At 33.5% G+C, this 13,212-nt stretch overlaps 1 protein-coding gene across 3 annotated transcripts in view; it reads left to right on the top strand.

Annotated features, from left to right (window-relative positions):
* EDIL3 (EGF like repeats and discoidin domains 3) overlaps positions 1-13,212 on the top strand; it is a 429,504-nt gene that overhangs the window by 375,496 nt on the left and 40,796 nt on the right. For all 3 annotated transcript variants that reach the window (XM_004281631.3, XM_012537379.3, XM_049708303.1), the window contains one exon: positions 9,000-9,155. In XM_004281631.3, the coding sequence (XP_004281679.1) occupies positions 9,000-9,155 (156 nt within the window). The remainder of the gene's footprint in view (positions 1-8,999; positions 9,156-13,212) is intronic.

Raw genomic sequence — 13,212 nt, forward strand, 5'->3', positions numbered from 1 at the left:
GCTTCCCCGGTGGTGCAGTGGTTAAGAATCCGCCTGCCAATGAAGGGGACACGGGTTCAAGCCCTGGTCCAGGAAGATCCCACATGTCGCTGAGCAACTAAGCCCATGCGCCACAACTACTGAGCCTGCAGTCTAGAGCCTGTGAGCCACAACTACTGAGCCCGTGTGCCTAGAGCCTGAGCTCAGCAGCAAGAGAAGCCACAGCAATGAGAAGCCAATGCACTGCAACAAAGAGTAGCCCCCGCTCACTGCAACTAGAGGAAACCATGTGCAGCAATGAAGACCCAATGCAGCCAAAAATAAATAAATTTATTTTTTTTAAATCCATAATATTGAGGATAAAGTGAAGAAACTCTGAAAATACAAAGGAGAATAATATTTTTAAATGATGAGTGAGAAAATATTATAAATAGGAAAAATTAGAAGTAAAGAGCTAGTCTTTGGATAATTGACCTTCTAGTGGGAGACACTAAAAGAAACAGAAGCAACATTTTAAAATACAAGACCAGAAAACCTTTTGAGCACACTTCCCTGAATCTGTGAGACTGTTACACAGCCATTACAAAGTATTATTATTTAGATATAAAAATATACACATGCAAATTACAAAACCACATTCATACTGTGAGCTTATTTTCATGAAGATAGATATATGGGAATAGGAAATGTCTGCAAATATGAATATTAAGAGGTCAACAAGAATTAACTCTAGATAATAGAGTTTTGGTTATTTTATCTGGATTCCTTATATCTCTTCATACCATCTGAAATAATCACAACTGTTTATTACTTTTATGTTTAGGCAATAAACCTATTTTCCATATTCTCTGACCAAATTCTATTAATTTATCCTATGTATTGGGTTAGCCAAAAAGTTCATTTGGATTTTTCCATAAGATGTTATGGAAAAACCCAAACAAACTTTTTGCCCAACCCAATAAATGAGATTATGTGGCCAAATGAAAGGACTAGGATTTTATGAAAGTTTTAATTTTAATTAAAATTTAAGGATACAGGGAGGAACAAATGTTTTACAGTAAATAAATGATTGTGATAAACTCTTGAAATGACTTGTTAGGATAAAAAAAAGTCTTAAAAATAGTTTATTGACTTAGAGAATTACTAGTGAAATATTAAGAAAAAAAAGGAATAAATTGACCTGCAAATGTGGACTAAAGTGCAACCAACACCTGGTAACCAATAATATTGTTCAAATGCCAAATATAACAAATTTGTCTAAAATATCCACATTTAAGGGGTATGAAAATCATTGATTGTATCTGATGGTAAGACAGAGCTGTTTTTTAATATTCTCTCTATTTCTCAATTTTTATTCTTAGCATGTATTTTATATTGAGAAAGATTATTAAACTAACAATATTAAATATAAAATATTCATAATTATGCTGCATCCCATCCTTAGTTAAGATAAGCAGTTGAACTAACTGCATGACTCTAAACAAACTCTTTTAAAAAGTTCATAGTCATGAGCTGACAGCAATCATGGGGTGCAGCTCAGATTGACATATGCAGTTGTTTATGTTATAATTGTAGATAATTGTTAAATATGGAATGATCTCAATTTTGAATCCAGGGCAGATGATTTCCTGGATATTTGGAATGTCTACAATATGTCTGATATGCTGCAAAACATGCTCCTGAGCATAAAAAGTTTGTTCATGGCATCAAACATGTATCATGCTTGGTTTTACATGTAAAAGGCACACTAGAAAACATCAATAAAACAGAACATTCCCTCTCTCTCTGAAAGGTTATTTTATAGTATATATTTTTTGTACTAGTGTTTATAATTTTAAAATGCAATATGGGAAAAGCAATTGCTTTATTAAATGTTTTTTTAAATATTATTGGAAACTAAAACTTTTTAGTAAGAGGAGGAATGCAATCATGGGTGCTGGAATGAGTGTATTATGAGGCCTCGATAGTATTTTAAGGATTCTAAATCCATAACCTTAGAGCTACTAAACTGTATGAGATACAGGGACTGGATAATATTTCATCATAAGTTGATCACATTGACTAGTTAGCCTGCAAATATGGAGTAAAAGTGTGACCAGTATCTGATAACCAAAAATGTTGTCCAAATGTCAAGTATAGTTAATTACAGGCATACCTTGGAGATATTGTGGGATCAATTCCAGACCTGTGCAATAAAGCAAGTCACGTGAATTTTTCTGTTTTCCAGTGCATATAAAAGTTATGTTTATATACTGTAGTCTATTAAGCGTGTGATGGCATTATGTCTAAAAATATAACATGACATACCTTAGTTAAAAAATATTGCTAAAAAATACTCATCTTCTGAGACTTTAGTGAGTCATAATAGTAACATCAAAGATCACTGATTACAGATCACCATAACAAATATAACAATGAAAAGTTTGAAATATTGCAAGTACCAAAATGTGACACAGAAACACAAAGTGAGCAAGTGCTGTTGGAGAAATGGTGCGATAGACTTGCTCAACACAGGGTTACCACAAACCTTCAGTACGTAAGAAACGCAATATTTGGGAAATGCAATAAAACAAAGTATGCCTTTATGTGCTTTAAATGTAGCTACGATTATATAGAATTTTTTTCATGTAATGTTAAGGTAAAAACTTCTATATTGAAACCAAAAAGTCTAAATATTTTGCCTATAATTTAATTATTAAATATAGATAATTATATTAGCTTCAAAGTTATTTCTGCTTAATGAGTTAATTTTATAAAGCTCCTTGAAGTTATAAAATATATAATCCAAAATAACTGATATAACATAAAAGCAAAAACTAGAGCATTGTAGATGCAGCAGAGCACCATACTTCTGTGATAAATCTCTTTGGTCTTTTTGTTCACTTTTTTTAAACACCTATTTATTTCACTTTTCATTTTTTTCACCCATTTAAGAACATCTCCATGAAAATCAGCAGACTTTCCTTGGTCTGCCTTGTCTCGTCCCAGGGAGCCATCTGTCAGGGTGTTATGCAGATAATCTGAAACGTAGTTCATCTTGACCTTTTTCAAACAAATGCTCTTAGTTTTTCTACACTGTTTTTCTAAGCTAGACACTCTAAAAATATGCATGCTTTGCTAAAACATTGTAGGATGTTTTACAACAAAATAAAGGTATATTCCTACATAACACTCATGCAATACTTTTTTCTTTACTTATATATCATTTAAGCCTCTTTCTATATAGATCCTTCTTTTTTCACTCTTATAATTAAAGGAAAACAAATCACCCACTATAATTTGGAGTCTAATTTTCTCTTAAAATTTTTAATTTAATTTTTATTTTATATTGTAGTATAGTTGATTTACGATGGTGTGTTAGTTTCAGGTGTACCACAAAGTGATTCAGTTATAAATATACATATATCCATTCTTTCCCAGATTCGTTGCCTATATAGGTTTTTACAGAATATTAAGTAGAGTTCCCTGTGCTATATAGTAGGTCCTTGTTGATTATCTATTTTATATATAGTAGTGTGTATATGTTAATCCCAAACTCCTAATTTATCCCTACCCCCACCTTTCTGCTTTGATAACCATAAGTTTGTTTTGAAGTCTGTGAGTCTGTTTGTTTCATAAATAAGTTCCTTTGTGTCATTTCTTTTGGATTTCACATATAAGTGATATCATAAGATATTTGTCTTTGTCTGACTTACTCCATTTAGTATGATAATCTCCAGGTCCATCCATGTTACTGCAAATGGCATTATTCCACTCTTTTTTATGGTTGAGTAATATTCCATTGTATATATGTACCACATCTTTATTCATTTCTCTATCAGTGGACATTTATGTTGCTTCCATGTCTTGGCTATTTTAAATAATGCTGCCCTGAACGTTGGGGTGCATGTATCTTTTCAAATTGGAGTTTTCTCCAGATATACCCAAGAGTGGGATTGATGGATCATATGGTAACTCTATTTTCAGTTTTTTAAGGAACACTCAATACTGTTCTCCATAGTGACTGTACCAATTTACATTCCCACCAACAGTGTAGGATGTTTCCTTTTTCTCCAAACCCTGTCCAGCATTTATTATTTGAAGACATTTTGATGATGGGCATTCTGACCAATGTGAGGTGATACCTCATTGCATTTTTGATTCACATCTCTCTGACAATTAGCGATGTTGAGCATCTTTTCATGTGCTTTTTGGCCATCTGTATGTCTTCTTTGGAGAAATGTCTATTTAGCTCTTCTGCCCATTGTTTTGATTTGGTGTTTGTTGTTTTGATATCGAACTGCATGAGCTGTTTATATATTTTGGAGATTAAGCACTTTTTGGTCGCATCATTTGCAAATATTTTCTCCCATTCTGTGGGTTGTCCTTTCATTTTGTTTATGGTTTCCTTTGGTGTGCAAAAGCTTTTAAGTTTAATTAGGTCCCATTTGTTTATTTTTGTTTTTATTTTCATACTCTAGGAAACGGATCAAAGAAGATATTGCTGCAATTTATTTCAAAGAGTGTTCTGCCTGTGTTTTCCTCTAAGAATTTTGTAGTATCCACTTTTACATGTAGGTCTTTAATCCATTTTGAGTTTATTTTTGTGTAAGGTGTTAGAGAATATTCTAATTTCATTCTTTTACATGTAGCTGTCCAGTTTCCCCAGCACCACTTATTGAAGAGACTGTCTCTGCTCCATTGTATATTCTTGCCTCCTTTGTTGTAGATTAATTGACCATAGGTGCCTGGGTTTATTTCTGGGCCTTCTATCCTGTTCCATTGATCTATATTTCTCTTTCTCTGCCAGTACCACACTGTTTTGATGACTGTAGCTTTGTAGTATAGTCTGAAGTCAGGGAGCCTGATTACTCCAGCTCCATTTTTCTTTCTTAGGATTGCTTTGGCTATATGGGGTCTTTTCTGTTTCCACACAAAATTTTTTGGTCTAAGTCTGTGAAAGATGCCATTGGTAATTTGATAGGGATTGCATTGCATATGTAGATTTTATTGGGGAGTAGAGTCATTTTCACAATATTGATTCTTCCTCTCCAAGAACATGGTATATCTTTTCATCTGTTTGTGTCATCTTCAATTTCTTTCATCAGCATCTTATAGTTTTCAGAGTACAGGTCTTTTACCTCCTTAAGTAGGTTTATTCCTAAGTATTTTATTCTTTTTGATGCGATGGTAAATGGGATTGTTTCCTTAATTTCTCTTTCTGATCTTTGGTGGTTAGTATATAGAAATGCAACAGATTTCTATGTATTACTTTTGTATCCTGCAACTTTACTTAGTTCATTGATGGGCTCTAGTAGTTTTCTGATAGCATCTTTAGGATTTTCTATGTATACTATCATGTCATCTGCAAAGAGTGAGACCATTTCCCTCTTGTAATATACTCTTAATATTTAAATAGAGATGCACAACATTCCATAAAATTAATTATATTCTTAATTAACCATTTCACGCATAAATGTGAATTTTACTCAATATTTTCTCTACTTTCAGTAAAGATGAAATGACTGACTTTGTGTACATCCTGAGAAGGTGGCCAAAATATGCTATGATCAAGAAGTTGCTTCTAGGACAATCTGGCCACCCGATTTCCCTGTTTCCATATTTATGTTTCTAAAAGGTACTCTGAGACCAATATTAGATTCTTCCCCCAGATTTATTTATTGTTTTATTGTTAACAGAGTTTTAATACTCCTATATATTGTTTTACACACTTATATATTAACTCATCTTATCCTCATAATACCCTTAAAATCCTAATAAAGGGACTATTCTCATTTTTTCAAATGAGGATATTGAGCTGTAGAGAGGTAAAGTAGCTTGCCCAAAGGCATATAGCTAGTAAGGGTAGAGCCAGTTTGTGAACCCAGACCATTCAGCTCTACTAGAATAGGCTGGCTTTCACAATCACATTCCTGAAGATTGGAGAGGATTTTTAACTAGTTGCCTTCCCAATAAAAATTGTTGGTACAACTATGATGATGTTTCCTTCACCAGTAATGCCACGTAGAAAAACAAGAGGAAAGCAGCTAGCATTTTCTGCTGTGATACACTGCAGCATCCTTAGCCATGGGTTGGTTTTGTCTGCAGAACATACTTCGGAAGTAGCTCCAGCTTAATCCAGAAAAACCTTTATTGAGGGCAGTTACATGTTGGGTACTTTAAATACAGATCCTGACATGAAGTGCAGTGCATTAAGCCAAATGTCTACCCATGTCCCAGCTTAGTGCCCTAAATAACCTGCTCTATCTGAGCCAAACCTTGGGATGTGAGGGTCTAAAATAGCAGAATCATATTTGCAGTATAACTTTAACTCAGAAAATCTGCAAGAGGACAGAGTGGTCCTGGGCCAGGGGTAGGCATAGGTCCAGAAGAGTGGGCTTTTCTGGGATCATCCTGCATGATGAACATGAGAGTGATGTGTCCTTCCAGTGTGTTGCAGAGTGAGATCTGTACATCCCTGTTGTAACAACCTCATGTTAAGTGTGGGATGCTGATTATTTTTATACTGAAAGAAGGCTTGCTTAGGCCTGGTGTTCTAAGTTTATAATGTAGCAAATTTTAGGACCAAATCCAGCTTGAAACAGATTGCTGACTATTTAAATCGAGGAGTTGACTTAACTGGAACAAAAAAGAAAAACATTTCTGGATCAAAAAAAAAAAAGCTGGAGAATGGGAGCTGTTAAAGTGGGAGAAAAACAGATCTGTTAGAAAGAGCCAAGACACACAACTTAAGGAGAAAACATCTCCACCCAGCAGGAAACCCTGACTTTAAGAAATGCCACTGAAAGAGAGATGCTCCAAGACTCCTCACTGCATCATCTTAGCTTAGGACTTATAGACATTTAGGCACTGAAGAATCCACTGGAGGTATTCTTGGTGTCAGTTTGAGTTCCCGTATGTTTACAGCCTTGATGACAACACAGTGACTCAGAGTACTGTAAGACTTTTTTTCCATTTATTGAGTGTCAGCAACATTAAGAGCACTTTGAAGACCAGTGGCTAGGCCTAGACGTTTCTGTGCAATTAGATTTGGATTTAGTACAGCAACAGCAATCCATATTTTTAAGCCCAGACAGCTAAAGAACAGAGAGGAAATTCATGTTTAAAGACAGGGCTCTCATAATATTGTAAAGCCTGGATTGCTTTTGTTTGGAGCTTAGAGTGGCTATACGTTTGATGAGTGTGGTGAGAAAGCTTTGAGATTCTTCAGAAATTTCTGAAATAGTCACAAAGAATGGGAAGAAATCATTGAGTGAGAATCCATATGCGGAACTTTGAATCAGAAAGACATGGATTTGAATCTGGGATCCTCCCTTTACTGACTATTGATCTTTGTGTCACATGTCATGTTATGTTACCTCCCTAGCAACTGTTCCCTCTAAAGTGGAGATGATATCCTACCAGAAAAGAGTATTAAGAGGAGTCACTGAAGACATACCACAAAGCATTTAGCATTATGTGAGGCAGCAACAGTTTCCTTCCCAGGATATCATAATTTTGCCATCCTGCATTGCCGCTGGACACGCAAGATATTTTAAGTGACATAATACATGTTTGGAAAGTAGTAACAACACTATATTTTATAATTTTTTATAAACTTTCTACAATGTTTTAATAAAGCATTAAGGGTGGTTTTCTGTCTTAATCCATTGTCCAGCTTGAGCCTAATGTCTTTGATGAATGTTACAAAAAGAGGGCAAAAAGCCCATGTGAATTTTTTAAGAAATATAATCCTATGCCATGAAACATTGGGAACTTTTTCATATCTTTATTGATGAGCATCTATGTCACTTAATATGGTCTATTCAATGCAGTCTCCCTAGACCCCTCTTCTCATTGATGGCCTGCATCTGACCCATGACTGTCTATTTGTAGCTACAAACATCTCTCAGGATGGAGAACCTGAAATAGAAACAAAAGGTCATAGTGGTTGAAAGCCACTAAGGTCACACATGAGATCATGACAGTTGAAGATGATAAGATCAAGGATGTAGCAGCGCACTTAGTCATAGGAAGTAGGAAGAAGTAGGTGGCTATTGCGGGAGGAGAGAGGAAGCTATAGATCAAGGAACATTAGTACAACAAATGGTAAAGGTCTTAATAAGAATTGTCCACATGGAAAACAAAGTTTCCTATAATTTTTCTTTTAATTAGCATCATAAGATATAAGAAAAGATGCATGAGTTAGAGAACAAAGAGGGGAAATACTAAACTATTCAATGTTATGTATTCTTCTTTGATGAAAATCATTCCTATCTTTTGCATTTCAGTGTTGCAGTTGATGAATTTAATGCTTACTAAATCACTGTGGGTCTTATGCCCTTTAATATATATATTGCAACAATGAGCACATTGTGAGCACAGATCCCACAAGTCATGGATGCATATTTTAATTCTCTCTTATTTTTGAAGAATACTTGACTTCCTCCTCAACAGTTTTAGGGTTGTAGTTTTCTGAAAGATGATTTTCATTGGCCAATGATTACTATTACTCAATTATATATAAATGAACTGATCAAAATTCATGGAAACAGGGTTGGCTTTTTAATGCTTAATTAGGAAACATCAAATTTTTTTGTTCCTGATATGTACACAGCTATAATTTTTATTACTATAAAATTGACCAATAAAGTCAGAAAATTGATTTATAAGCACAGACTCTGGGAGATGATGATCAGTCTCAAGAAGATCAGCCTTGCCTGTTCTGTACTATCTCAATTACACAAAAACCACATGCTAGATGAGTCAGTTTAATATAAAATCGATTGGTAGACTGAAAAGACCACCACTTTATTTTAAAATGCTCAAAATGGTTGTTCAAATTTTCAGCCAGGTTTGCCCAGTGGCATAATCAAAATCACAAGCCAATAATAGACTCAGTCTTCTATTTCAAAATACAAATAATCAAGTGGGTTTTTGGCTTTAGCATATGTATTTCTTAATCTCCTGAGTTCAAAAGAATTGCAAATTTATAATGGACTCTATCGTGGCATTTGAATTATGTCTTTTCCTTTTTGTAGGTGGATCTTCTGGTCCCTACCAAAGTGACTGGCATTATTACACAAGGAGCTAAAGATTTTGGTCATGTGCAGTTTGTAGGCTCCTACAAACTAGCTTACAGCAATGATGGAGAACACTGGACAGTATACCAGGATGAAAAGCAAAGAAAAGATAAGGTAAGTCATTCTGGTGGTTTGATGACATACAGAAGTAGAGGATCAAATTGTTTAACATTTTTTATTCCTTGATTATTTTGATAATTAGCAATTGTAGAATTATAATTATAGAAGTGAACAGATTTGATGATTATATTAGTTCATTGAAATTAAAATAGGGATGTTTCTTAGCTCAGTTTCCTTGATTGTGTTTTAATTCATGGATTAATGAATTTGACCTGTAAAATCTCTGTTTTAATATTATAATGATCAGTATATATTGATGCACTTAACCTTCTACACCATACGATCTCTAATTGTTTTCCTAAAAGTTCTTACTATGTTGAACATCTTTGTATCTACTGGTAGCTACTGGTCTGAATGTCTGTGGGATTCTGGAGAATGAAAGTGTTCAAGGGTAATATCAATAACTAATTGGATCAGATGTTAAAATATGGCCTTAGATTAATGAAATTGAATTTGTTGCTTAGATTCTGTGCAAAGAACTGTACCTTTCTGAAGACATCAGTAGAAACGTAATCTCTTATTTCAGTGATTTGGGGGAAAATATAATACACTTTCATACATGTTAAGCATTTCTGAGTTAATAATGATTTTTCCATTTTATGTAATGCCTTTATTTCCTTACTGTTGTTGTATTATTAACCAATAGAAAGGTTGGGAATATCTTTCTTTCTTCAAGTATGCAAGGTAGAGAATTTAATTTTCCCAGAAATACCGAGACTGGAGTGACTATTTCAATGAGACTATAAAGTATGAATTCAGTTCACACAAAATTTATTTTAGGGGAGATGTGTTTTAGGTTAAGATTACAAAACCACAACTCTTTAACTTTTAATGTCTCAGAATATGCCCATTTAGCATCTCAGGACAGACATATTCACTTAACATCTCAGAACACACACACATTTTGCGTTTTAACATCTCAGAAATTGGTGTATCTCAATGTCACAATCTAATAGCCCTTACTATTTTCTAGAAGAATGTAAAATAATGGCATGTTTTATAATCAGTGGCTTCTTAGATTGAATGAATATTGGGTATTTTGTAACAATGTCTTCAAATTTTTTTAGGTGTAGACAAGTATCTGCTATGATTTATAGCAAATAACTATTTCAGTTCTTGTTTTCACCTTTTACAGTAGGCATTTTGATGTGTAAAGAATGCAAATATATTCCATAAGATGAAATTTTCTAAACTTCATAAATTATACAGTTCTTGAAATTAATTTTAAGATAAGTATTCTCATCTATAATCCATGTGCAATATTCACTGAAAAGCACATTTGTAATATTTAAATCCTTACATAAGTTGATTTAGGGAAGAAGTGTAAACCATTGTGCTGGTGAAATACTTCTTGTCTCCATTTATATTAAGCATATGATTTAATGATTATTTGTGAATCATTTTTAAAATTTCCCTAATTGATAGACTGGACATTGTTATTTATGCATTTTATTTCATTATCTCAATCTGAAATGTACATAAAACCTTTGTGTCAAGTTGGCCAAGTGATTAGATAGCGTTGTTCAGGTTTTCTGTATCCTCCCTGATTTTCCAGTTACTTGTACGAAAAATTCCAGAGAGAGCAATGTGGAAATCTCCAACTCTAACCATTGATTTCTCTATTTCTCCTGGCAGTTATTGGTATTTGCTTCATGTATTTTGAAAGTCTGTTGAAAGATATATGAATGATTAGGGTTGTAATGTCCTCTTAATCAAAAAACTCTTTTATCATTAGAAAATGACCTTCTTTATTCCTGGTGGTATTTTTGCTCTGAAACCTACTTTGCTGCTATTCATAGAGGTACTCTAGCTTTCTTTTGATTAGTACTACATTGGTATATGTTTTCTCCATCCTTTTACTTCTAACTATTTCTACTTTATATTTAAAATGCACTTTGTCTATGCAGCATATAGTTGTTTCCTTTTTTCCAATTCAACTATCTCTGCTTTTAACTGGAGCATTTAGACCATTTATATTTATATGAGTATTGAAGTAATTGGGTATAAATCTATCATCTTGCTATTTATTTGCTATATGTCTCACCTTTTCTTTCATTTTTTCCTATTTTCAGCCTTCTTTTGAATTAATTGAATTTTTTAGTTATTCCATTGTGCTTCATTTGTTGACTTATTTGCTATAACTTTTTTTTGTTATTTTAGTCACTGCTTTAGGTTTTATAATATACATTTTAAACTTATCGAGTCTACCTTCAAATTAATGTAGAGCCCCGGAAACATACCTCCATAAGCACAAGCAAAATAGATTATAGTTATAAATCCATGTACTTAAGAGCCACACTTACTTTAACACATGATTTTGCCATTCCCCAAATAAGTCTTATTGTAAAGAAAGAAAAAGACTCCCACTAGGCAAGTTGGAAAGTCATGAGAGTAAACTGACACGTTCAGTGTAAAGGATGTAAGCCAGAATCCTCATGTGAGACAGTAAGTCATGTCATCTATCCAATGTAAAATTTCTTAAAAAATAAACCATTTTAGAATTATAAATATGACAGTTGGCTAAACTCAGTCACTATAACTGGTAGTTTTAAAATTAAATTTAGCCAGTCTGTTTTTAATATTATAATTAGTTTGGTACATTGAAGAAAAGCCTTAATAAGTTTACTATTTATTGCCAAAGGAAACAACTAACACCAATAAACAATACATAGAATGCTGCAGTTGCTATTATAATAAAGAAATACTTTGAAGGAAATGCAGGACATAAACATCTCCATTCCTACAGAGAAGGGAATTTTATAAAATAAATGAGAAAATGGATTCCATGAGTTCTTTCAGCAGTTGGAAATACAGGCATTTTACACACACACACACACACACACACACACACATATATACACATATATATCCCAATCAAAATATATGTTTATAAATATACACAAGTAATTATTGTGTTTTGTTGTTATTACTATTATTACTAGGAATTTAGGTATAATTTCATATATTCTTTATAGAAGTGCTCTTCTTTCGAGAAGTCCTACACAACTCATTAATTAATTTTTCTAAAGTTGAATAAGCCATCTTCTATTCATTCTTAGTATCATTTGTGTCTTGTTTTCCGTGGTTGCTTTCCACAAGGGAAAAAAAGTCTTCAATATTTAAAAGTGTAATTCAACTACAAGCTTTCATGGAAATAAATATAATAAATGAATTGAGTGTTTCAGGGCAAAATGTATGCCTGTGAGATGTTTCATATATGCAAATTTCAAAATGAAATATTTACAAAGTTTTCTTTTCTTTCATTTTTTTTTTAAACACCCAATGTCCTCCAAATGCCCTTTGGAGCTTTCTGTTTTTGATTGAGCATCCAGTTAAGATTCACGTGATGTATTTATCATATCTCTTTAGTCTCCTTTAGAGTAATTCTCTTGTCATTTTTTTCTTCCAAAGCATGGACATTTTTAAGAGTCTAGGCCAGATGTCTTGCACAGGTCTCACAGCGTGGTTTCATCTGTTTCCTCATGATTTTTTTTTCTTTGAATTTTATTTTATTTATTTTTTATACAGCAGGCTCTTATTAGTTATCTATTTATACATAATTAGTGTATATATGTCCAGTGCATCCCACCACAACCCCCACCCCCCACCACTTTCCCCCTTGGTGCCCATATATTTGTCCTCTACAACTGCGTCTCCATTTCTGCCTTGCAAACTGGTTCATCTGTATTATTTTTCTAGATTCCACATATATGCGTTAACATACATTTGTTTTTCTCTTTCTGACTTACTTCACTCTGTATGACAGTCTCCATCCACTTCTCTACAAATGACCCAATTTCGTTCCTTTTTATGGCTGAGTAATATTCCATTGTATATATGTACCACGCCTTCTTTATCCATTTGTCTGTCGATGGGCATTTAGGTTGTTTCCATGACCTGGCTATTGTAAATAGTGCTGCAGTGAACATAGGTGTGCATGTGTCATTTGGAATTATGGTTTTCTCTGGGTATATGCCCAGTAGTGGGATTGCTGGGTCATATGGTAATTCTATTTTTAGTTTTTTAAGGAATGTCCATACTGTTCTCCATA

Source organism: Orcinus orca, chromosome 3 (genome assembly GCF_937001465.1).
Source record: "Orcinus orca chromosome 3, mOrcOrc1.1, whole genome shotgun sequence".
In the NCBI taxonomy this organism is placed as follows: domain Eukaryota; kingdom Metazoa; phylum Chordata; class Mammalia; order Artiodactyla; family Delphinidae; genus Orcinus; species Orcinus orca.